General features: G+C 40.0%; 2 protein-coding genes across 9 annotated transcripts in view; one reads left to right on the plus strand and one right to left on the minus strand.

The window, feature by feature from the left end:
• Ryr3 (ryanodine receptor 3) overlaps positions 1-26,296 on the plus strand; it is a 556,303-nt gene that overhangs the window by 483,230 nt on the left and 46,777 nt on the right. For 6 of the 8 annotated variants that reach the window (XM_040274327.2, XM_078049891.1, XM_078049890.1 and 3 more), the window contains 12 exons: positions 1,019-1,219; positions 4,551-4,681; positions 8,493-8,535; positions 9,184-9,311; positions 9,661-9,721; positions 10,038-10,184; positions 11,644-11,778; positions 13,421-13,577; positions 14,310-14,374; positions 14,727-14,827; positions 16,406-16,457; positions 17,190-18,091. In XM_040274327.2, coding sequence (XP_040130261.2) covers positions 1,019-1,219; positions 4,551-4,681; positions 8,493-8,535; positions 9,184-9,311; positions 9,661-9,721; positions 10,038-10,184; positions 11,644-11,778; positions 13,421-13,577; positions 14,310-14,374; positions 14,727-14,827; positions 16,406-16,457; positions 17,190-17,285 — 1,317 coding nt within the window. In that variant the 3' untranslated portion in view covers positions 17,286-18,091. Of the gene's footprint in view, positions 1-1,018; positions 1,220-4,550; positions 4,682-8,492; positions 8,536-9,183; positions 9,312-9,660; positions 9,722-10,037; positions 10,185-11,643; positions 11,779-13,420; positions 13,578-14,309; positions 14,375-14,726; positions 14,828-16,405; positions 16,458-17,189; positions 18,092-26,296 lie in introns of those variants that run through there. The other 2 variants (XR_013438866.1, XM_078049887.1) reach the window with 1 other exon arrangement.
• Aven (apoptosis and caspase activation inhibitor) overlaps positions 18,203-26,296 on the minus strand; it is a 152,750-nt gene continuing 144,656 nt past the window's right edge. Inside the window, exons 3-6 of the mRNA XM_078049894.1 lie at positions 22,843-22,913; positions 21,514-21,609; positions 19,428-19,788; positions 18,203-18,642 (exon numbers count right to left, since the gene is read on the minus strand). Of these exons, the coding sequence (XP_077906020.1) occupies positions 18,527-18,642; positions 19,428-19,788; positions 21,514-21,609; positions 22,843-22,913 (644 nt within the window). The 3' untranslated portion in view covers positions 18,203-18,526. The remainder of the gene's footprint in view (positions 18,643-19,427; positions 19,789-21,513; positions 21,610-22,842; positions 22,914-26,296) is intronic.

Below are 26,296 nucleotides of genomic sequence, written 5' to 3' on the forward strand. Positions count from 1 at the left end.
AATAACAAATATAGTTTTTTCCTTGATAAATAATAGAGCCATTAGAGTTAGCCCATATCTTAGAATTATTATGAAAGAAGAATTAGCAGGAGTTGAAAAGAAGGGTACCAGTCAAGATAAATGAAGATTTTGAACAATTGGTGAATAGGTCTTGCATATTATAGGCATGTGATAATTGTTAAGTGCTGCAGTCTGGCTAGGCACAAAATCACGAGCCACTCAAGCAGGAACGAACTTTATTTTTGAAATTGCCGCCAATACCCCAGACGCTCCCGGGAAGATTGCCCACGGAATGCACACGGCATTCACCCGGATCCCAAGAGAAGTTCCTCCTCCAGAAATCCCTCCTACCGCACTTCCCCAACCAATGGGAACTCTCCAGGAGTCCCATAGCAGGCCGAGGTGGACAGCAGAAGTCCAATATCCATATGAATGTAAATCTTAACATAATCATATCATCTCAATGGCTAGCTGGCATCACCTTTCAACCAAAAATGCCATGCATCATATTACTTGGCTGTGGCTCTTAGCATCTCCCCCCTTCTGTTTAATTAAGCAACAAGCAATGTGGCTAGGGACCGTGCCTGTTAGGTTTGTCCAATTCAACATATGGTTCTTACCCGTCATCGGAAAACTGACCACTAGGCGTCAGCCTCCTGTCTCTTGCATGCATTTTTGTGCTTACATGCATTGATGTCTGAGCCTCCTCTCAGGCCACCTGATAACCTCTTATGGCCCAGAGGTATAGTATATATAGTAAAAGGCCCCTACTTTTATTTATTTATTTATTTATTTTGCTTTCTTTTAAAAAAATAGGTTTTATCTCCTTAATTTTTATTTGCAATTATTCAAGATACTGGGAGATTCCTAGTAATGAGTTATCTAAAAGCTTCATTTATTCAGCAAGTAATGTTGAGTCAGCACTATTTGTACAAGTTATACTAATGACATATTGTAGGGAGAGCCCAGTGGCTGAGGCTTCTTCTGATGTTTAAAGTGAGCATGTGTCTTGGGTCAGGTCACTGAAGAACCATTAGAGGAAGAAACCGAGGATGTGGCAAACCTGTGGAATTCCTTTAATGATGAGGAAGAGGAAGAAGCGATGGTGTTCTTTGTCCTGCAGGAGAGCACTGGGTATATGGCACCAACACTGCGGGCCCTTGCTGTTGTCCACACCATCATCTCTCTAGTCTGTGTGGTGGGCTATTACTGCCTGAAGGTGAGCTGCCTGTCACTCTTGAGTCTAATCTGACTCCTTGAGGAAGAAGTGTCATTTCTGAGCCCAGCTGGCCCTTTGTCCTCTAAGACTTTGCTAATAGAGTAAGGCTCATGCAGCATCAGCACTGACCTCACTGGGTAGCTGCAATGAACCACAGAATCACAGGCTCCACCCTAGGCCTTTTAAATCAGAATCTACCAGGTGATTTGTATGCACACCCAAGTTTGAAAAGTCTTGCACTGGGAGTCCCATTTCAGACGCTTCTTGTTGGATCCATAGCTTTAGAGTCATCAAGGTAAGTCACAGATGAAACTAGTCATGAGAGATTCTTCTGATCTTTGAATTAATGTTTGAATTTTTACAAAGTTACCTTTTTAGGGCGGGGGTAAAGTATTTGCCTAGCTTGCATGAGATCTTGGGTTCCATCCCTAGTACTGAAATATGTTAATTAACTAAAAATATCTTGAATGGCTCTATCTTAATGAGAAGATATGAGAATAAACATCAATGATGTGTTACTGTTTTAGTTATGATCTATTGCTACATAACAAATGACCCCAAAACTTAGTGGTTTAAAGAACTATTTTATCTCTTCTGACTTGTGGGCTGACTGGGCACATTTGAGCCACTCCTCTGCTCCAATGATGGGGCTGAATCTGCAGCCATCTGGGAGCTCATTTGCATGAGAAAGGCCAAGATGGCACATTGCCCTGCTGGGGAACAGCTGGAAGGCTGGGCTCTGTAGCTCCCTCCCTGTGGTTTCTTCACATGATCTCTCTAGCAGGGTAGCCGGACTTCTTACATGCATAACTTAGGGTTTCGAAACAGAGCACACAAGTGGAAGTGTTAGCCATTAAGATTTAGGCCCAGAGCTAGTTTTGTTTCCATCATATTCTCTTGGTTAAAGCAACTCACATGACCAGCCCAGATTCGTTGTTGCATGGGGTGGCTACACTGGGGCATGCATACCAGGAACCATAGTTCTGCAGCTGTCCTTAGATACTACTGCAATTACACTAATCATTCAATTTTTGCTATTCTAGGTTCATTGCTATTTCTATCACAGCATGATTTTTTTTCCTCATAATATTTCTCATGACTTGATTCTTATTACATTTTTCTTAAGTCTCCTTGGCTATACACCAAGCCATCTTGGAGTCCAGGAAATTTATTCCTATCCTCAAGGCCTTTTCTCCCCCTGATAAACTATAGTATCATGTTGGAAGTCCAGCTACCCTGATGCAAAGACTGTACCTTGGGCCACTAAGGATGCCACTTTATCTATGAAAGCAGGGGCTCTGAAGTCAGGCTGCCTGGCTGGGACTCACAGATCTGCCAGCTAACTTCTCTAGTCCTCTGTTTCCTTCTCTGTGACAATGAGTATCATTATAACATCTAAAGGTCTGAGGGATTTAGTGAATTAATACGTGAAAGAGTAATCACAATGCTAGATGTGTTAGCTACTGTTTGGTGGTTAGAAATCTAGAGCTAGAGAAATCAAGAAGAAACACTATATAGTGACTAACAGAAGGACTACTTACAAGGGCATACACACTCCTAGAAGACTATAGGGGAATATGTGGAGTCATTTCAAAGCAGAAATTAGTCAGAATGCTCCTATCTAGATCTAGATTGCTTAGATCTAGAGTAAGAATAAATTTCTCTTATCCCACACCAACCATTCATTAACTAACAGCCCTCATTGGCTCCTCACCCCAGTAACCCTATCTTTAGGCTTTGCCACCTCCCTAACATTAGTTTTCCTCAGTGCCCTTTGTTGCTTCCAAAAGGAAGGAAGCAAGAGTTTACTCTCTATAAATTGTTATGTAAATTTTGTCCTTTTGTTTTGGAAATAAAGGAGCAGTGGGGGGGGGCACCTGCAGAAGTTTAGAGAATTTTGGAAGAAAGTTCTGAACTTAAGATCTCAGGGTTGTCCCAAATGCTTGAGAAGCCCAGGATCAAATTTTTTTTCCCACTAGAGCAGCTCTGGCTATTTTGACTTCTCATTTCTTGGTATTTCAGTAGTATTTTCTGACCTTACTAACTCTGTCCCTTATTTGAAGTACGTGTACTTAGTTAAGGCCAGTGAATTACTCTCCTATCCCTTTTTGAGTTTCCCCTTGGTGGTAGGACTTTATAGCTATGCTACAATATCTAGTCTAAAATTGGAGTTATAAATATGGTATTCCTCCTCATCCATAGTTTGTTACCCTCAGTCAAGTGTGGTCCAAAAATATTAAATGGAAAATTCCAGAAATAACCAATTCATAAGTTTCAATCTGTTGCCATTCTTAGTACGATGAAATCTCACATAATCCCATTGTGTCCCATGAAATATGAATCCTCCCTTTGTCCAGTGAATCCACACTGTATATACTACCTACCTGTTAGTCACCAGTAGCCCTTTCAATGATCAGATTGACTCTCAAAGCATCACATTGCTTATGTTCAAATAACCCTTATTTTACTTAATACTGGCAATTCAGGTATGCCAAAGAGAAGCCATGAAGTTTTTATTTTAAGTGAAAAGGTGACAGTTCTCCATACACACACACAAAAAGCCCTAAATAAATTCTGAGACTGCTTAGATCTAGAGTAAGAACAAATTTCTATTCATTAAAGTGTGAAGAAGAAAAAAGAAATGTGTTAGTTTTGCTGCTGTCATATATCAAACTGCAAAAATTATAGCCACAGTATAATAAGTACTTCAGATTTTTTTAAAAAAGGTATTAAATTTGTGTTTGTACATATAGGAAAAGACATAGGATATACAGAGTGTGACTCCAGGCTTTTCCTGGGTGTCTTAGAATGTATCCCCTGCAGATAAGAACTGTGGGGAATGATAGGAAGAAACATGTGTTCTACTACCTGGCAGGAGCTCTTTATGGAAAGAAAACTTCTATTCTAAAGGCATAAGATAAATATGACCCTAGCCTTTGAAGGGCGTTGGAACACATCAACATATTTCTGTGGCTGACCAATCTATTTTAGAATAGTTTGTTGTCCTTTCTAAGTCTTGGTTGGACACCAAGTCTAGGAGTCTTATTCCTGGGTCTCTAAAAATTACCTTCTCACTAGGATGGGCAGAGATGCCCAGTTTGTATTATCAATTATTTAACTGAACCCTTAAAGAGTGGCCCAAATTAGATTAGCTTTTGGAGGGGCAGGTAGAGTAGTGAAAGGACTGAGATTTGGCTTTTGTCAAGGTGCCCTAAGAACCCCAGCATAAATTTAGTGCCCTGAAGTTGGAAGGTTAATTTTGTGATGAATGTCTAGAAGCAGGTGCTTTTAATCATAAAACCTTCTCTAATGACTGTCTCCCCATTCCCAGGTCCCTTTGGTGGTATTCAAAAGAGAAAAAGAAATTGCCAGAAAACTGGAGTTTGATGGTTTGTATATCACAGAACAACCATCTGAAGATGACATCAAGGGGCAGTGGGACCGCTTGGTAATCAACACACCGTAAGTGTCCTTCCACCCCCACTCCCAGAGCAATACAAATCTCTGTTGTAAATCTAATGCTTCACCAACCTTTGAGACTGATTAACATAAACCTGACTTTGGTTTCTGGGACTTCTGCCTTGCCTATTCAAAAAAGTAGTCTACTTCCCCTCAAACACTGGTGTATATCTCTGTAAATTTAATGAGAGAAGAGATTATCAGGAGGTACTGAGCTTGTTTGATTAATATTGGATTAATCTGGTATCAGACTAGGTTTCCACATTTGAGTCATATACTTCCAAGACTTAACTGGACAAGGATCTGGAGATACAGCTGAGCTTCTCCAGAGCCCCCCAGTGACACGGCTGTCCTGTGATATATCCTCTCTGAAATCTCTTTAAACTGACAGCTGTTTGGTAACAGACTTCTTCCCTGCCTAGTATTGCGGGGCAGTTCAAACAGGCCATCTGAGGAGGTCTGCAGAGCCGAGCCTTGCTTTCTGGTGTGCACATGATACTGTAATGGGGAGAGCACTGATTCTTGAAGCAGACATCAGCTCTACAATTTAGAGGACTATGAGCTTGGGCAAGGTAATCAAGCCTTCTAAACCTGTTTCCTCTTCAGCAACAGAGGAATTGAGGATACCACCTCCTACAGTCTTGGGAGGATTAATGAACACATGTCAAATGCTTGGTACAGGCATCAAACTGTTTTCTACCTGTTCAAAAAAATAGCCATCACAATAGCAAATGGCATGCTTGAATGCCAGTACATTCTCTTATGAAAAGGAGAGTTGCAAGATAGATTAATTGTCGTGAAAGTAAACAGAGGTGATTGCTGGAACTCTTAGCCCTACCAATTAAAATATCTAAGATATGCTTAAATATTTGGAAACATAACCCTGACCCCAGGGGAAGAAAACTGCTTCTCATCTAAAGACAATCAAGCAAATTGAGAAGTGAGTGTCTAAAGATAAAATGGTCTCTAAAAAGGGAAGGCTATTTTCTTAGAAAAACTTAAAAACTTAGCAGTGCAAATGTGAAGTCTGTCCCTGCCTGCAGATCCTTGCCAGTCTCCTAAGAAAAACCACTAAGTGTTATTTCTGATCCTTTGTCATTGCATTTCAGAAGTGTTATACTATTAATTTTTAAGTAAGCTTTCTATAATTCTTAGTAATGTGTAAATCTGTGGTACAAGGTGATATGGTTTTAATATCTCAGTAAAAGTGCAGTCCAGTTTCTAGAAATTATTTTAATGAGACAAGTATACCAAAATTTCCCAACAAGGATGTTTTTCAAGTGGCTTAAGTACTCAGAACAATGCATGCTTTAAATTTTTTAGAGTGACTTTTTTTTTTTTTTAACAAAAATGTCATAGTACATGATACTTTTTTCAATTAATTTTAAAAAGGCTCTTCTTTAAAATATAAACAATTTTAATTGATATTTATACTTATTTGTGGGGTACAGTGTTATAATTTGATACATGTATACAATCTATACTGATCAAATCAGTAATTAACATCCTTCAAACTTTTCCCTAGTTCTTTTGAAATGTGTAATTGACGGTGGACTAAGGTGACCCAATTGTGCTATATAACATTAGTTCCATTGCCCCAGCACAGACACCCTGTTGCACTCTATTACGTTATCCACCCTGGGCTGGCTTGCTTTATTTTTATATTGTTAAACACACATAAGGACATGTAAATGTGCATTTAAATGAGTTCCAAAGTTGAAAAAAATAGAATATTGCTGAAAGCTTGACAGCCTGTTTTCATCCTTGATCTTATACTCCTAACTCCCCCCTCCTTCCTGCTAACTTCTTTTCTAATATCTAGTACTAGTTAATGAAGTTGATTCTTACATTCACTCGCCTGCTTTATAGTGTTCACTTAGGTATTTGTCTTTAAATGTACTGCTTTAATTCTCTTGAACTTTATATAAATGGAATCATACTACTATACAAATTATACTATCACTTGAATCTTCTGTTCAGCATTATGTTCGTGGAGCTTACTACATTAACGTGTGTAGCTGTTTATTTCCAACATGTAAGTGTATGACTTGTGTATCTGGCAGTGCATGTTTCGATTGTTTCCAGTTTGTGGATCTTAGAAACAGTGCTACAATGACTATTCCTATATCAAGTCCAAGCGTTTCCCTGTAGGTAGAACCAGGTAGGGAATTTGCTAAATACTGAGATATGTGAAATGTTTATTCTAATGTACATTCTAAATGGTACTTATCAAGAGGGTTTTGTTTTCAGCAGGGATTGAACCCAGGGTAACCACTGGGCTGTATCCCCAGCCCTTTGTATTTTCTGTAATGAGGACAGGGTCTCACTAAGTGCTGAGAGCCTCATTAAATTGCTGAGGCTGGCTTTGAACTTGAGATCCTCCTGCCTCAGCCTCCTGAGTCTTTGAAATTACAGGTGTTTGCCACAGTAACTGGTTATATCAAGAGTTTCTACTTCTCTTCCTCTCTGCCAGCCCTTATTGTTGTAAGATAATTTTGCTGATCTGGTAGGTGTGTACATTTCCCTGATTACAAAAGAGGATGAACATCTTATATTTTTTCCATTCATATGCAAATACATTATTCATGCATTTCCCTTCTGAAAGTCTATTTTTTTAAGGAATGTTACAAAGTAAACATATGTTCTACCTTCAAGGCACTTCCTGTCCCTAGTCAAGGGATAAGAAATTCAAAATGCTTAGACCAAGGAAGAATTATATCAGTCTAAGGGATTTAACAGAAAGGAGGTATTGGTGTGGCTTAATTTCTACGTATTTTATTTTAGATTTTAAGTACAATGTGTGGGGGGAAATCGAATAGTTTTGGTCAACATACCTGAAGGTGGCAGTTCTTTCTTGACTCTAACAATAAGAAACTATTTACAGAGGAGCTGGTACATACTACAGGCAGAAGGAAGATCTCCTCTCTGGGGAGGCTGGGGCTGGTACAAAACAAGGAACCACTTCTATAGGAGACAGGGACCTATGAAAGCAGGGGCTACCAGACTTGTGTGGGAATGGAAAATTGAGTAGAAGTGCACACTTGTTAAGAAAAACTGTATGTAAATTAACCAAAGGCAAATCCCAGTCTGGAAACCACAAAACTAGGGACCTTGTCTATATATTCCATCACATCCTTCATCCCTACTACCTTACCCTTTTATGACACAGCAACTCATTGAATGGAACATATGTTTCCTACTAGGTTTTAGTTCTGGTTTATACTGGGATCAAGGAGATAAGATCAAGAAACATATCTGGCCAGGCCCAATGGTGCATGCCTGTAATTCCAATGACTCAGGAGGGGGGGAAGGAGGATCACAAGTTAAGGCCTCAACCAGTTTCTGAGGCTGGCCATGGTCTCAAAACCAGAAATACACAAGGCTGGGAATGGAGCTCAGTGAAAGAGCACATGGTTTAAATTCCCCCAGTACACCGAGGAGCGGGGAGACATTCTGGGGCTCAGAGGGAACCAGGGATGCATGGGTGGACAGCCAGGAACCTGGGAGAAACAGGACCAGGTGTGCGTGCTGGGAAAGTTTTTTAAAAATTCCTTCTGGCTAGTCATCAAGATGCCTGGTTCTTAATCACAATTGTGAGATTGGAGAGCAGCTTTCCAAGCGCTTCAGAAGTCAATACAAAGTAGTGGAATCATAAATCAGGAGATCTATGATGACTCTAACTTCAATCACCTTGGATTCTTCAGTGAGCAGGACGGAAATAAAAAAGATCACAGGCCCAGACACTCAGACTGGTGAGTTTCTTGATGTACCTGCCTTGATGTTAAGAATCTGCCTTTTTGATTTTATTTTTCAGATCTTTTCCTAATAACTACTGGGACAAGTTTGTGAAGAGAAAGGTATGCCTTTTCAATGGGGACAAAATCCATGATGATTATAAAGAAATGTAGTATGTTAAGTTCTCCATATATACACACATGAATAAACGTAGTGTTAGTTTTAAGATGGCATCTCAAGAATAAGTCACAGGACGGATTGTGTATGCACATCTGTAGGTGTTTGGTTTCTCATACTTATCTGCTTTAGATAGTTCCCTTCCCCCCTCCAAATTAAGACTTTTCTCTCCCCTTTAAAAAGATGCCAGATGCAATGGCACACATCTGTAATCCCAGTGGCTTGGGAGGCTGAAATAGGAGGATCTTAATTTGAGGTCAGCCTCAGCAATTTAGCAAGGCCCCAAGCAACTTAGTGAGATCCTATCTCAAAATTTTAAAAGTAATTCAAAGGGCTGGGGTAAAGTACCTCTGGGCTAAATTCCCAGTACAAAAAAAAAAAAAAAAAAATCCAGTGTAAAAAGCAGTTTTCCTTAAGGACCATTATCACTTCCTTTTTCTCAGGGCTTACCCCATCCCCATTGCATTTTGAGTCATGTCTTAAATCCACACCTTGGAAGAACTCAAAATGTAGCAAAGCTCAGAAGATGGGGAGCTAGAGAAAACATGGAGGGTGGCCTGCAGCCCCAGCTCACCTAGCTTTCTCTGCTTTAGGTGATCAACAAGTATGGAGATCTCTACGGGGCAGAGCGCATCGCTGAACTCCTGGGTTTGGACAAAAATGCCCTTGACTTTAGCCCAGTGGAAGAGACCAAAGCAGAGGCAGCTTCTCTGGTATCCTGGTAAAGAGCTTAGGTGTTAAAATACAAAATGGTTCAATAGAGCCTTTGGTTGCAGTTTTCCCTCCAGCACACTGGAGAGGAATACAAACACATTCTTTGCTCTCCCAGGCTCTGACCTAAGTTCTAATGTACTGGGAGAGCACTGCTTTAAAAAAATGAGACCAAGCAGTTTTTATGCCTAATAGAGCTGCAAGAGAAAGACTAATTAAGATTTCAGGATATATGACTCAACCATTCTGTCTCTAGGGAACCCATATTACTTGATAAAGTTCAGAGCTATATTTAGGTTATTAAACACTTAACGTAAGAATGTCAAGATTTAGTTATGAAATTATTTGCTCCTCTTTAGGCTGAGTTCCATCGACATGAAGTACCATATCTGGAAACTGGGGGTTGTTTTTACTGACAATGTAAGTATCACACCTGGAAAAACAAGATTCTTTGCCCCAGGTTCAGAGATGTCATTGGATACCTCAAGGGAAAAGCTATAATCCATCCTTCCCAGAAAGGGTCAGGAGCTGACAGCCTCAGAGGTGCCAGGGGACTCTTCTTCCTCATAAAACAGTGAGGGCAGCTGGAGCTTCCCTGGCAGTCAATGGGCTTATAGTACTATAGCACTGTGATCCCCTCTATCCTCACTGTCATTTCAAATGAGGGATTGTGGGAGGCGACAGCTTAATGAGCACACCAAGCAGTACAAATGCTAATTTTCTTTCATTTCCATAGTCCTTTCTCTACCTTGCCTGGTACACCACCATGTCAGTCCTGGGTCACTACAACAACTTCTTCTTTGCTGCTCATCTATTGGATATTGCAATGGGCTTCAAGACCTTGAGGACTATTCTGTCATCTGTAACCCACAATGGCAAACAGGTATTGGGTTTATACTGATTTGGAACAGAATGGATAGGAAAAAAGAAATAACAAGTAGTACACAGTATGTGACAGGAAGAAATGTGTGATAGCACATAACGCACCTTTGTTGGCCAAATAACTTGAACTACCTTTACAAAATGCGAGAGACACAAGACCTTGATTTAGGAGACTCTTTACACTTAAAGCAAGGTAATGGATGGAAATATCAGAATTGGTGTTGAAAGGATTTTTTTAGGCTTTGATATATTTGCAGGGAGGGTTCTATCTATATATGCCTTCTTGCTACTTTTGATATGTCCTTAATTAAGAACAAATATACAGACATATCTATCTACCTATATATAGTATGTATATATATATATATATATATATATATATATGGTTCATCTGGGAATTGAACAGACAGAAAATAGCCATATTAAAGTCATGCAAGGGCTTCTTGTCTACAGATTCAAATTGTTTTAACACTTAAGAACAATTAATTATGCATGAGACATACCTTCTCACATCTGTAAACTCTGGTATAGTAGAGGAAGCAAATTAAAATCACCATGCTTGTGCCAAGTCACAGGTACTGTGACAGTCTCACAACTATCTTATAAGGTAGAGCTTATGGTCACTTTACCAATAATAGAATTAAGGCTCAGAGGCTATGTTTTACCCAAGACCACATAGCCATGACTAAGTGGCTGAGCTTAGAGCAAAGTCCCTTTGCTTTTCTATGGTAGGAAGTCCAAGTTCTTTTTTTCTAAACCAACTACTTTCTGTGAGGTCTGCAGTACAGAGTTCGACTCTTCACCTCTCAAGAGGCTGCTGAGCACATCTGTTTTGGTTTTTATATTGGTGCTCATGCCCATTCCCTTTAGCGTAACTCCTTGAAGGCAAAGATTTGATCTTGTTCATCCTCCTATCTCCACCTCAGTCTTAGGCCCTGGTAGAGGCCCCTAATCTGCATTCATGTGGTTGAACCCCTATTTCCTAGGGATGCCATAACAGAATTACAGATCAACGCCAGAACTTTTTGTCTCCAGGTTCTGGAGGCTGGAAGTCTAATATCAAGAAGCTAACAGGGTTGGTTTCCCCTCAGGCCTCGTTCCTTAGCTTGTGGACAGCTGCCTCCTGGCTGCAATTTCACACTTGTCCCTGTGTGTGCACGTGTCTGTGCCCCTTCTCGGCCTCTTTGTAACTAAATAACCTCTTCAAAGGCTCTATCTCCAAATTCAGTTGTATCCCCAGGTATGGACAGTTAGAGGGAAGAGAATTCAACCTTAACACCTCATTACTGTTCTCCCACTAAGCCTCTTCCCTGGGGTCGGTTGTTCCTTCCGTGCACACAGCATGGCCCCTCCACCTCTCTTCTCCCTGCTTCCTCACGCTTCCTCTGAGCTAGAGTCTCCCATGAAGCTCTGGAGGCAGAGCGCCCCCGCCTTCTCCTCATCTGTCTTCTCCTCTCCAGTTGGTTCTGACTGTTGGTCTCCTGGCTGTGGTGGTTTACCTCTACACCGTGGTGGCTTTTAACTTCTTCCGCAAATTCTACAACAAAAGTGAAGATGACGATGAGCCTGATATGAAGTGTGATGACATGATGACGGTAAGAGCCTGCGCCGTGCAGTCACATGGGGGCCTGAAGAACTGAGCGCTGTGGAGGAGGAGGGACTAGAAAGGGATGCCCTATCCAAAAGGGACAAGTGTCTTGGAAAGAAAAGCACACCACAGTGGGGCCACTGTTCATCTCGACTCTCCAAAGTAAAGATGAGACAGCCTTGAGACTGGACATGCACCTAAATTGCATGGAGGTCAAGCTTTGATTCTGGTGCTTGAGAATGAGGAGCAAAGTCCCCCCAAAACGCATCTGATTCATTCCAACCAGTGGAGTTCTTTCAGAACAGCTAAAGGCTGAAGAACATGACACCAGCAGGAACAAATGGGGGTCCTGAAAGGCCAGGCCTTGGTGGGAGGAACAGCTTAGGGTGACCCACCATCACATACACCATAACCTGATTTCAACAAAAGAACATGTGTTGGGGACAGGTGGTAGTGAACTACCCTGGTCCGTGTGCATTTCTCTATAAAATCAGTAACTTTTTTTGGCTAAAAACTCTCCTTATGCCCTGAGACAGTTGCCCTCATGAGATGGCAATACTAGGCACCAGAGCACAGGGAGTGGTACCCAATTTTCAGCTGCCCTTACCCTGTGAGTTTAACCCACCCATTCAGGAGGAAAGATGGTGGTGAGCCAGTGCCCAAAGGCCTACATTTGATCAAATATGCAGAAGCAGCAAGTCTTACATGTTGAGCATCCCTTATCCAAAAGGCAGGGGACCAGAACTGATTTTTTTTGGGGGGGGGCACCAGGGATTAAAGTTGGGACCACTTGCCCACTGAGCTATATTCCCAAACCTATTTTTTATTTTATTTAGCAACTAGGTCTCACTGAATTGCTTAGCACCTCGCTTTTTGCTGAGGCTAGCTTTGAACTCGTGATCATCCCGCCTCCCAAGCTGCTGGGATTATAGGCATGCACCATCATGCCAGGCCAGAACTGATTTGTGAAATATTTTGTATACCTAATGAGACATGATGTATCTTGAGGATAGGACCCAAGTCTAAACAGGAAATGCATTTGTGTTTCATATAAACCTATACACAGGCTTGCTGTGCCTACATTTTGTCATGTCAGTACTCAAACTTTTATTTTGGAGCATTCTGGATTTCTGATTAGGGATATTCAACTTGTATCTAAGATTCTGCAGAAATCCTTACCAAGTGTATCAGGAGAAGCAGAAGGAAGCTTTTCTCAAGAGTTTACAGCAAACCTGAACACCAGGATGGCACTCTTAAAATTCATTGACGGAAAACTATCATCTGGCATATGCCATACTTATATTTAAGCCCTCATAAGTACCTTTAATTAATTCTGTTGTATGTATCAAGTAGTTCAAAACTGTTTAACCAAAAAAGGCTGGGAATATAGCTCAGTGGTAGAGTCCTTGCCCAGTATGCACAAGGCTTTGAGTTCAATCCCCAGCAGTGCATTTAAATGTAATATCAATTTTTCTATCGTTGTAGATAATAAACTGATCAGATGGTATAGGAGACAGCAGTTAGCAGCCAGGGACACTGCTATCACTGCAGAGTCCCTGGCTCTTGGTCAGGGCTGCCACTCTGATCTAATCTCACTCACGCAGGAAACTAAAGCTTTTACTTTAATCACCACCATTTTTCTTCCCTAGTGCTACCTTTTCCACATGTATGTGGGAGTGAGAGCAGGGGGCGGCATTGGTGATGAAATTGAAGACCCTGCTGGTGATCCTTATGAAATGTACCGCATTGTCTTTGACATTACCTTTTTCTTCTTCGTCATTGTCATCTTGCTGGCCATCATTCAAGGTATGTTGCCCGTTGTATTAAGTATGAACAAAATTTAACGAATCGAGTTTTTTGCGTTTTTTTTTGCATCTATGACCTAATTGTTTTATAAAGAAGTTTGTGAATTCATTCACCGGTTAATTTAGTAAACATTTATGGAGCATTTACTCTGTTGAGGCCTTGATTACATAAAGTCAAATTTCACCCAGTCACTGTTACAAGAAACTTAAATCCCGAGCAGACTCCCTACTCTGAATTATAGCCTCATCACTACTTCTGCCTGGAGATCTGTGACTAGTCTTGCCTGGGTCTTTGTCCTCTTGAGCTGGGGAAGGAACAGAGAGGAGCTGTGGGAATGTGAAGGGTTTTTAATCATCTTTTGTGGGGGTTAAGTAGTAGTAATATTTGTAAATAGCATGTCAGGAATTGGAAAAAGAACATTAATAGTCATCCTGTGCAATATGCAGGTGTTAAGGGCCCAGAAGCAAAGACCTTGGTACATATCCAGGTCCGAGGGGCCAGTAGAAGTGGAAAAGCCCATCCCAAAGACTGAAACAAATGGCCAAGCACAACAGAAGGAGGGGGTGGTGGAGAGGAGAGTTTCGAGGAGCAAGGAGATGACAACATCAGCGAGAAACTGTTAGCAGGGAGGCAGCACTTTGATAAATGGACCCTGCCACTCCCTCTTATGGCTATCCTCCCAGGAGATCACTATGCAGATTAAGATGCTAGGTCTTTGTTTTAAAATTTCAGGTCTTATTATTGATGCTTTTGGAGAACTCAGAGACCAGCAGGAACAAGTACGAGAAGATATGGAGGTAATGCTCTAACTATTCATTCCAACCCTATTTTTATATTCCCATAGCATTTTTTTTTTTTTAAAGGTCTGGCTATTAGTTAGGGTCAGCCCTGGGCAAAACCACAATGGTTTTATACGCTTGTCTGGTGCCTGCTCTGTGCACTTCTCCCCTGTGCACCTTCCCCCAGCCTGCCACACTGCTGCTTCCTCCACTGTCCCATGGTTGGAGTGAGCAGCATCCTCAGCTAACCAGGAGCTAGGCAGATAGCACTGTGCAGTAAATGACTGATAACCAAAAGCACTAAAGAGAACAGCATTGTTCAACAGACCAGCCTTCTTCCTATAACTACCTTTTCTGTTACTTTTCACAGACTAAATGTTTCATCTGTGGCATTGGCAATGACTACTTTGACACAACTCCTCATGGTTTTGAGACACACACATTACAAGAGCACAACTTAGCCAACTACTTGTGAGTATTAATTAATCAAAGTGAATTCTACTGTCATATATAACTAATTAAAACAAATAAATTGTTTATTTAAAAAAATACAAAAGTGAGGGGAAAGGGAATCATTAGGCTAAAAAAGAATGCCCAGGTTTCTCTGAAACTATTTGTCCATATGTGCTGCATTGCTGTAGGCTGTCCCTGCTATACCACAGGCATTCCCAAGCTGTGACAAGACCCCCACCAATTTCTTTTCCCAATGGAGTTTCCACGCTTTTCAATCCTAAAGAATGGACAGTGAGTGAGCAGCATCCTCAGCTAACCAGGAGCTAGGCAGAGAACTTCCTAGGCTCCCTGTCTGTACTGTTTCCCTTTACATTCTCCTATGTACCCCTTACTGAAAGGCCTTCCTCCTCAAAGAAGCCAGCGATCTGTAGCCAATTTTCGGGCCTCATCATCCCATTAATACAACTCCATGAGAGTGGCATAATTCTGGGTGGCTATGTTTTCACACTGTACAGCAACATCTGGGCAACCCATAGAAACAGTAAATGAATACATGGATTTCTTCTAAGGCAAAGGATTTGCTCAAGAACAAGTTATTTCAGCCTACCATGTAATTATGTGATCTGATAAGTGACTTTATAACTGATCATTTTCAAGGACCTTGTCCTTCCCCACTCTGTCTTACCTTTTATTGTTTAGAAAGTCCTAATCTTTCTGTAGGAAGGAACAGGTCCAGCCTTTGGGAAAGTTAGACTGGAATTTCTATTTGTTCCTATACATTCTCAGAACTTACATGTCAGGCATGTATCTTGATCACCTCCACTAACAGGAAATGAGCACTGGCCTCAAGCTCACATAGCGGGAGTACAGAAGCATGGCGGTGCTGTTCCAGGTGGGGCCTCCCTGCTGAGACTTTTGTGGGATAGACTCCAATTACTTTTGTTTGATCTTCCCACCTAAAATGATGTTTTTTTCAATTTAATAAGTGTGCTAGGGGAGCAATGATGATGAAGACACTGGCCCTGCCTTCTTTAGGGAAGGCGAAACTAATGTATCTAGAGCCATCCCTCTAAGTACAGCACCACCCTCAGAAGGATATTCTTTCTTTCTTTGCCATCAGCCTTTTCCTGAAGGGCACAAGGTTAGTTCATTTGGAAATTGTCTCTGAACTTGCATAATGTGAGCTGAGAGTTCAGCCCCTCAGGACACTCATGCGTCAGAGACGGACACAAATCTTCCACATGGATCATAGGTAGAACAAGTAAAACCACACTGGGATTTCCGAGTTGTCCAGTATAAAAAACAAAACTAGGTTTCTGGAAGCATGAACGCACCTTAAGGGAATCAAATACTTTCAGCCTTTTTCCTGCCTGACACCCTTGATGCTCACCTATGATTTCAGGTCTACATTTTCATTAGATAAATCAGCTGGTTAAAATTTTATGGTAAGAGGTTGGGCTGCCATTTTACTGTTTAGGATTTTCTTAAATGGTGGATAAAACTCTAAGCTCAAAGATTAGGGACGGTAAAGAGGTAGTTGGTAAGTGAACTTTGGTTAAGACACCTTTTTCTCATCATGTCTTTTTTTTCCTTCAGGTTCTTTCTGATGTATTTGATTAACAAAGATGAAACAGAGCACACGGGTCAGGTGAGAAATAAAATGACCCCACTATTCTCTTGCATGCATTTTTTTCCATCCCCTGTCTGACTTAAGGAAGCCCAAATTCTACGGGGACCCTACCTATTTCCAGAGTCCTCCTGCTGAACACTGACATTTCCTAAACCATTGCTCCTACTGCTTCAGAGCAGAATAACTGGGGGTGGGGAGAACATTAGAGGAAATGACAATGAGAAATGGAGTAGGTGGCTGTAACAAAGAGTAGGGGAGTCAGAGAACGACCTTGTGCTGGGGTGACAGTGGGAATGTGGAGGTATGCGTGAAAGAGGACAAGTGAGGATACTTTCTGTGACTATGAGAAAAACAGAATAAGGGATGAAAACGGTTAGTCAATATCCAAACATCACTGGATTTGGAGGAAAACTACAGCTCCCTCAGTGAAGGAAGACATGGTTGGTACATAGAACTGCGCTCTCAGGCATCTGCCTAAGCCAGCACAGAATGCACCCCAACAAGTGCATTCACTCTTCCCTCCACTTACAAATGACATGGGACCAGCCTCTCTTGCAAAATCTTTTTTGGGGGGAAGGGACAGAGGATGCATTTTCCTCCTCCCTGCCAGCACTGTGGTAGAACAAGAAGAAAGTGCCCTTTTGGCTTCAGGTGTATCTGCAGAAGTCTTCCTAAAGGGAGCCAGAGCAAGAACTGGGTTTTTACTTACGGTGGTGTGAAAAGAAGTACCCTTTGTTCACATTATTTCAGGAATCTTATGTATGGAAGATGTACCAAGAAAGGTGTTGGGATTTCTTCCCCGCTGGCGACTGTTTTCGGAAGCAATATGAAGATCAGCTGGGATAAATCTGAGTGAAAGAAGTGATTCTGGATGGTCAACCTCTGGGGAAACAAAATCCTTTCATAGTTCTGCAACATGTTTGTGACATTTTCCACATGCTTCCTTTATGAGAAAGTATTTGAAAATCTGACATTTGGAAATTGATTTGTGCCTAATGGACAGACATCGTGATAACCTGTCAAGATGTTAATAACAAGGGATGGTGAGGAATCTAATATGTTCAAGTTTTCTTAGTTCTAAAGCAACTAGTGTGGGGGATGGCAGTACTGCGGAAAAGGTCAGAAGTATCAATTCTTGAACACCTGAATATCATGTGACAGTATCCCACCATGACTCATGGTCTGAACTACACGAAATTACATTAACTGCAGTCCAATTTTTCCCATGGTATGTGCTAGTGACGATATCCAGAATCAGCCTGAAAAGCTTTAAGCAGTTAATGAAATAGAAAACAAACCAACACTTTGTCGACACTGAAATATCGATTAAGTGCCTTAAAAACCTCTTTAGATATAGCTATGCAAGTTTTTTATGTTTGTGTTCCAGAAGGACAGTTCCATTAAATAGTTGTGCTGATCTTCTTACTTTATGAAACTGCACTTGAAGGTTATTCATAATTTTTTTTCAGTAACAGCTTGTCACCTGCTGTTATTAGAAGAAAAGTACTGTACTGAGAAAATTCAGAAAAATCTCAATCTTATGCCAAAATTGAGTAATGCTTTATGGTCCCTTGTAAGTAGTGGAGCTGCTAATGTTTAGGTGAATCTCCAATAAAATGAAGTGCCCATTGCAATAAAGTAATACATACCAATCCATGGTTTGGCCTCTCGTACCACTTCTGAATGATTCTATAATCATGCTGGGACTGCTGAGGAAAGGGACATAAGACAATAGCAACTTCACATAACAAAGAAAAAAAAAATCCATGGACCAGAGGGTGTTTATTTTGGCCGAATGCATGCCTTTTTGATTGCATGTAAGTGGGCAGCACCTGCTATGCTGTAAACATCAGAGGAAGGAGGCTATAAAATTCTCTGCCCCTAGGAAATTAGATTACTAAGCCAGAATGCAACTAGCCTCTGATATGTATTATTTCAAATGCTGCCAAATAAAGAGGTAGGCATCAACTGCTGTAAGCATACAGGAACACATGGGGTATACTAGACAACTGAAGGACAGCCTTGTGCCCACCCTGAAGTAGAAGGCAACCAAAATTGCTTCAGGCACTTTTTCCCCCCCTTTCTCTTTAGGAAATCATGCTGTCCAGCCAGTCTTCCAGTTCTTCCTCGGTCACATTTTTTGATGTACTTGGTTGCTCAGATTCCACGTTCTTTTCTTCAGTCACAGATGGTTTTGCAGGAACTAGGGAAATAAAAGCAGTATTAATAACCTTACATTAGTCCCAGCATTGACGGCTAAAGTTTCCCCAGGGTTTGTTCCAGGATATAATTCAGCTCTAATTATTACTTGCCTTATAACAAGGGGAAACATTCTCATTATTTGTTATTCCCAGAGATGATACAATAATTTCCAAACAAATTAATAAATGGGGGAAGAGATTTGCTTTTATTCTGAAGTTAAAAAAAAAAAACTAGTAAAAAGTGAAATCTTTTTTAGACCAATAGCTGTCTTTCCATGGTTACAGCAATCGTGAAAAAATCATTAATGGTTCTCAAATGCAGTATATGGAGGTGGTATCCCATCTGATGTGGTGAAGGCCATCTCAAAGTGTGTACAAATTACTAAGTATTCTTCACTAAAAAGATGAAAATAGCAAGAAAGTATAAAGAAAGTTGGTTTACAAGCCTGTTCAGACAGTCGATTAAAAGGTCTGCTGCTGAAAAGCTGAGGGCTACAAGTATCTTAATGCCTTTCCATAGCACAGGTTCAATTTGCAGCCCCGGGGTTAGTGCTGCAGTCAGGCAGGCAGCAGCTTTAGAAACTCAGTGTAAAGAGTGAGAGGAAGGTTGTCAGAAAGGTCAGCTCAGGGGGAAGCAGAGACGTGAGCACAGGAATAGATGTTAGGGACAACGCTGGATCAATGTCAGACACTGAGAGGGCTGTGTACGGATGTGATGCGGGTGGGGCTGTTATCACAAAAACACCAGAATCGAGAGAAGGGATGGGGAATAAAATATAAAACATACCTTCTTCCTCTTGGGCCATCTGCCCATCTCTCTCAGATTTCATGTCCTGAGATGTCTGGTCTGGTAAGATGTTATCTCTTTCTTTTACAGGTGATTCTAAATTAAGCAACAGATCTAGTTCTTCTTCCAAATGGTCTGCTGCTGACTGTGGTGGGGAAGTGGGTTTCTGAGAACTCCCTGAAGGATCTGGTAGTGGGCTGTCTTTGGCCAGGGACCCAGGGCAGCCAGCAGTGGAAGATCTCAGCTCAGAGAGGAGCCCCCTTCCTCCAAGCCCCAATGGCCCCTTTAACTGCATGCCTAGTCCCTTGCTGTCATCACTTCTCTTTGGTTTCACCTGAGGAAGCTCTAAAGGAACTGTGGCCTGAAAGAGAAACAGAATAATTGAGTTAAAAAGGCCCATGTCTTTTAATCACTAGCCTGAAAGCTAACAGTGCCATTAATCTATTTGAATTTATACTTAGATCTCTAATGTGACATGAGTATCTGTAAAAGTCAATGAGAAATAATTAGCAAAGCAGATCTGTTCATGTTATGTAAATGCATTAACATAAAGGTACAGAACAAATTCCCCAAGGAGGAAAGAATGACTCTGGGCAACACTATTTAAGTAAAAAATGTTAGGCATGAAAGAAAACGTGATTTCACTGTATTTGTAGGAAATTCAAAATAGGCAAAACTAAATATTAAAAGCCAGGACAGTGGTAATCTTTTGAGCAGAGACTTGAAGAGGAAGTAGATGGTGATTTCCATGGGGTAGAACATTCTGATTCTTGATCTGAATACTGATTTCATAGTTCTATGTGTACAATTTTCTGTATGTTACACTTAAATGAAAGTTAAACACTTTCCTCATGATTGCAAGGTTACAGTCTAAGGATGAGAATCCCTCTCTAGAGGGAAGGCTGTGGGGCAAGTGGGCCTCACAGTGGGTAAGTTCAGAAAGGTTCAGCCCCTATCAGGGGCAACAACCCCTTGTTTTCACTTCAAAGCATTGTTGACAGATCCAGTTTGCTAATAACTCCTTGGGGCAAGGAAGGACATAGATAAAAATACAGATATTTACAATATGGCACCATAAACATAAACTGGGCTAAATGTCTAGCCCTGTCAGTTACACAGAGCAAAGCTGGGATTCTGATCCTAGATTTGACCTGGAATAGGTACCTGGCTTTTTTTCCTTGTTTGTTTTTAATTTCCCAGGTGAATCTACTGTGCACGCAGTACTAGAACTTAATAGCATGGGTGAAATGAGGGGTGGTTCTTCCTTGACTGTTCTCTCTCCATTTCCAATATAACCCCCAAGTCCTGTTCATGTTACCTTAGAAATACCTCTTGATGAACTCTTCTTTGCCATCTGTACCATGATTGAGTCCAGGCTACAGTTTTTCTCACCTGTCCCATGCAACAGCTTTCTGTGCCTCCCTCTCACTCTGCCCTCATGTAAGTGTACACACTCACCCATGAAGACACATGCTCCAATCCTGCAGCCTGCTCTCCATTCTATAGCCTGAATGTTCACCGTTGTCATGACCATTTTTGTGAATGCAGACCTGATTGGACCACTCTCCTTTAAATTCCGGCTCAAATATTAGGTCTCAGCTTATCTGTGGCTTCTTTTGAAAAGCCATTCCTAACCACACCACAGTCCAGGTCCATTAGTACAATCTCTCATAGCACACTGTCCTTCGTAGGACTTACTATAATTCATTTGATTATTTGGTACCCCTCTTTCCAACAGATTAAGCTCTAGGGAGGCAGGAACTATACGTCTGCTCACCAGCATTCCTAGTGCCCATCGCAGAAAATGACACAAACATTTTGAATAAAATAACAGCCGGATTTTATATTTTATATTCTTTCACTCAATTCCATTACACTTGATCCTTTAAAATGGTGCAAATATAAAATGTGAAAGAGGGATTTAAATTCTTTTGTTCCTAAACTTCATAAGAAAATCTTAACACAAAACTCTGTATGAAAGGAAAAACTGAATCTGAGATATCCTGCAAAGGGCCATTTCTCCTCTGGTTCTTCCCCTGCCCTGATAGAATCCATAGCAGTTCACAGATACCTTCAGGGTTTTTACCTGGATCAACTCAGCAGCAACGTTGAGTCGGAGTGAGAGCGGCAGTTCTTGAAGGGCTCGAACGAGTGACTCACTGTCCACATAAAGTGCCGAATTCTACACATGTATATGTGTATGTATATATTTTTTAAAAGAAAGAAAATATCAGGAAATGATTAAGTATAACCTTTTGGAAATAAAAGATCAAAGAAAGTCACTAATTTACTAGAGCTACTTTTGACTGGAAGTAAGATTGTAAGTCACACTAGAGGGATCACAATCCTTGTCTCCACATTAACTATCTTCTTGGGTCATAGCTCACCCTATCAGAACAGCAGCAGAGCAGTGTTCCACTCGCTTCAAGATGCATAGTAACCTGCAAACCATGAAGCTTTTTGCAATTACTGTCAAGTTGGAGAAAAAACATAAGCATTTAATGAACTCTAACTGGACATTTTCCCTCAATTCACACTGCTGGCCCTAGGCAGGAGAGGGAACAGCTGACTAGGCAGGGAGATGGGACTGTGGGTAGTACAGTCTGCTTCTCTTAAAGTGGAAAGGGGAGAAACCCAGAAACACCCTCTCTCCATCCAGCAACATTCCATGTGGAACCATAACTCAGGGCTTTCTTTGGCTACTGTGGTCACTCAGAAATAAAGTAATATCAATGCACCAGCCTTTCAAACTTAACAATATTTGGGAAACATTCCAGATGACCTCTTGGTGTCCTAGCCACCAAAGAGAAACAAAACTTAAAGGTGATACCAATGACCTGCCCAACAGGAAAATACCACTCACCACCTGAATCTGCCACTGTCTGTCACAGGGACAGCTAGGATCATGCCCTGACTTCAAGTGGACAGAAACCCATCTCCACACTCCAGTGCTCAAATGCCTCACACATCAATGGGTTTATAATGACCAGACACAGAGACACTACTGGTAGACTCAAGCAGTGCCCTGCCACTCCAGACCCACATTAGCCACCAGTCCTCACTTTAATAGGACATGGACAGAAATGACCTGACTTTTCAAGGTCATTTTCACTTTTCTGAAATTGTCCCAAGAGGGCTAGCTCTTGGTAAGCAACTTTGGCAGCACCAAATGGGATCTTTTGCTAAGTCTGTGAGTAATTCACTCAGATAGCCAGTGAAAAGGTGAGCTCAAGCTTGAAGGACCTGTATAATTTTAGTCCCCTGAAATATTCCTGAACTGGTAAGGGAAGTAAGAATCAGTTACACATGAATGACAACTTCTCTCCCCTTGATGATCCCTTCAACAATAACAGAAAAGGTGCTAGCATTCAGTCTTAATAAAAACCATTCTAAGTTCAAAACCAACTTATCCCACCTGCTTTGGACATGAAGCTTCACCATCCCATTCTTTCTCCTCAGCAAACCGGAACTGTGTAAAGGAGTCCCCTAGGAATAGAAAAAAAAATTATTGAAAATAAAAACATACAAAGGATATCACCTAGTTTCTCTAATTCCTTTTTGAAATAAATGTGCCATTTCTGAAGAGCTACCATTCCCAAATTTAGCAATACCATCCTGCAAGGTCCTGGCTCCTACACCTTTACACAGACCTCCCTGCATGGTGGGCATTCAAAAGTACTGTTAGAATTTACATTGTTTCATTCAGTTCTCTGCAAGCCACCATCCACATGCTTCCCAAGGGACAATTAAATAGTTTAGGACTGCAGGAACTGCCAGCTGTCCATATTTAACATAGTTTCATTTCATCTGCTTGATGTACCCAAGGAAAGTGATTTGGGGAGGGGCAAGGCAGAAAAGAGAAGAATGGGACTGAAGGAAAGTAGTTCTAGACCAATTCACAGCACAACAGAAAAATTCTCTTCAAGAAGAACTTACTAACTTACATTATCATTCCTAATATCACCTGGGCAAATGTCAAATACAAAATAAAATCCAAAGGACGTGTATTAGATCGTAATGTAAATCATGGTGCACTGCTCCGAGCTCTTGGAATAAGAGAATCTGAACATGTAAGATCAACATAAACAAGCATCGAAGAAGATCCTGTGTGACAAGCTCTGTCACAAGACTTACTTTATAAACAAGTACATGTCTGATAATTTGTATTAAGAATAGTTTATATATAAAGAATTCTTCCTCTGCCTAGCTCTCACAATTCTCCATTTCATTAACCCAGAGTTATCATGTATTTCTTCAGACTTCTGTTCCCAAGTCAGGATCGTTTCATATTTCATACATACTTCAAACTCAAAACCCCATCTTTCCTTTTCTTATCCCTTATGTGCTTCTACCCATTCATCTCCTATTTCTATTTCAAGACTCAAGTACAGGCTCACTCACACCCTCTGTGATTCCTCCCAGGTGATGTAACCACAGAATGTGTTCCTTTCTTTTAAAGTAACAGGGTGGGGGTGGAGAAGAATAATATCTCAGAGATGGATGAAGGTAAAATTAGAACGTACCTCCAACTCCAGTGTTCAAGATGCATGGATCACATCATTAACATGATAAGACAAATACAAGGACAAAAGACTAAGAAAAAACATGTAAAATCACTACTTTTAGTCATTGGTAAATCAATTTAATCCCTCAAAAATTGTAATAAAAGGCTCTGAATAACTATTACTAAGGTCCTGTGTATATATGTGAACACACACGTGCATTTATGTATTCTGACTGTGTGAGCGCTTACTATAAAAATGTCCATGCAACATTAATTTGTTTAAATGACCTTAATAAGACCACAAAAACCTCAAATTCTAAAATTAGCAGTCATAAGCCATATTCACTGGTGATAGTAAGTAAAACATAAATTAGTCAAAAGTAAAAATAACCAAAACCATTTAGAAATTTTAAAATTCTCTTCCAGGACTTTTTATTAGGAGAAATAAAACTATAGAATTAAAATATAGAAAAATAAATTAATAAAAGTCTACCAATAAGATGTGAGTAAAACTGTCCTCAGCTAAAGAGGTGAAGTCTCAATAACTTCATTACTGATAAGGAATGCACAAAAAGAAAGCAGTCAATTGTTTTACCATGTTAGGAAAAAAAGAAAAGAAAAAGAAGCAATAGTTTTCTTAAAATTGAATAAGCAAACACACCAGTCTTCCAGTCTTCTTATCTAACTAACTAAAAAGTCAGGGGGACTAAGCTTAAAAATATAAACTAATACCATTGTTGTCCGATTTTGAAAGAACAGTCAGTACAATTAAAGGAGAGAGACAGTGAAGATTTTATCACTGAAAAAAAGTGGATAAAATATGATAACTTGAAGAAAATAAACTCAAGTACCGTGGAAAACTGGAAGGAATTGATGAAAAAGGATTTAGAAAGGTGGCCCAGTTCCAAAATATACATTAAAAAATAAAACAGTTCTCGCAAATAAAATCCAGATGAAAAGCCAACTGGAAGAAAATATTTCATTCATGATAGCAATAATATACACAAAATCTGTAGGAATGAACCAGGAATAAACATTTACTGAAAGAAATTATTTCTAAAATTTTTACCAAGAGAGATGAGAAACTCAACAGTATAAAGATTACAAGTTTACTTTATTTAACTTAAAATTTAATGTTGAATTCAAATCCCAAAAGGATTTTTTTCAACATCCAAATTGCTCAAATTCATCTTAAAAATATATAAAACTGGGCTGGGGCTGTAGTTTAGCAGTAGAGCGCTTGCCTTGCATGGGTGAGGTAGTAGGGTCTATCCTCAGCATCACACAAAAATAAATACATAAAGATATTGTGTCCATCTACAATTATATATATATACATATATATATATACACACACACATGCACACACACAAATATGTATATTTGTATGTGTGTCTATATATATGTGTGTGTATATAACTGATAGGCTTTTTCAAATAAAGGGGGGGGGTGAAGAAATTGTTTTATTATATAATGTATTCCAAAGCCTCAATGAATAAAATAGCAACTGATGAAAAAAAGTGATGAATGAAAGAAGAAAATCTAGAAATAGATCCATGTATGTAGATATCTATATATCAGAGGAGCAGCCTATGATATCTGTAGAGAAATAAATTATTTAATAGTGTTAAAACACCTGGCTAGCCATGTAGTAAATTAGGCTAGAGCCCTATATGTCATGCTCTACATGGATTAAATATTTAGACATTTTAAAAAAATAACACTATTACATGAAAGTAGGCCTGAATTTACTATCTTGAAGTGGTGGGAGTATAAATTAAATACTACAAAAATACATAAAAATGAAAATATTTTATCATAATAATTTTAAAAAATATATATAGCATATATTACAGATAGAACACAAGCTTCTGCAAACCAATCAAAATAAAGCAAAATAAAGCCTTTTCAGAGGAAAATGACACTATCAACAGCCCAATATTATGTCTACAATTTTTCCACACACTATTCAAAACTGACTAAAAACCATCATGCATACCACTAGGAGATGAGACTAAAATAACCTAATGCTAAGAGAAAGAAAGGATGAAAGGAAAAAAGAAGAGACAATAGAAAAATATCCACATAGATTAAGATAACTGTAGATGTCACACACGAATCTTGTAATTTACCACATCCAAGTTTAAAGACAGAAAAACCAGAAAATCATAAACAATGACATCCGTGAAGTCATAAAGTCCCCTTTGAGCTACACTAAATAAAGGATACACATTAAGAAGAAGGTTAGAGAAAACCAAAATAACCTCAAGCACATCGTTTTATGTAATCAAACTTCAAAACAATACAATCTGAAGAATACTTTTAAAAGAATGACTACTATAGAACATTAACCTATCTAATTCTG

Source organism: Ictidomys tridecemlineatus, chromosome 5, assembly GCF_052094955.1.
Source record: "Ictidomys tridecemlineatus isolate mIctTri1 chromosome 5, mIctTri1.hap1, whole genome shotgun sequence".
NCBI classification, from domain to species: Eukaryota; Metazoa; Chordata; class Mammalia; order Rodentia; family Sciuridae; genus Ictidomys; species Ictidomys tridecemlineatus.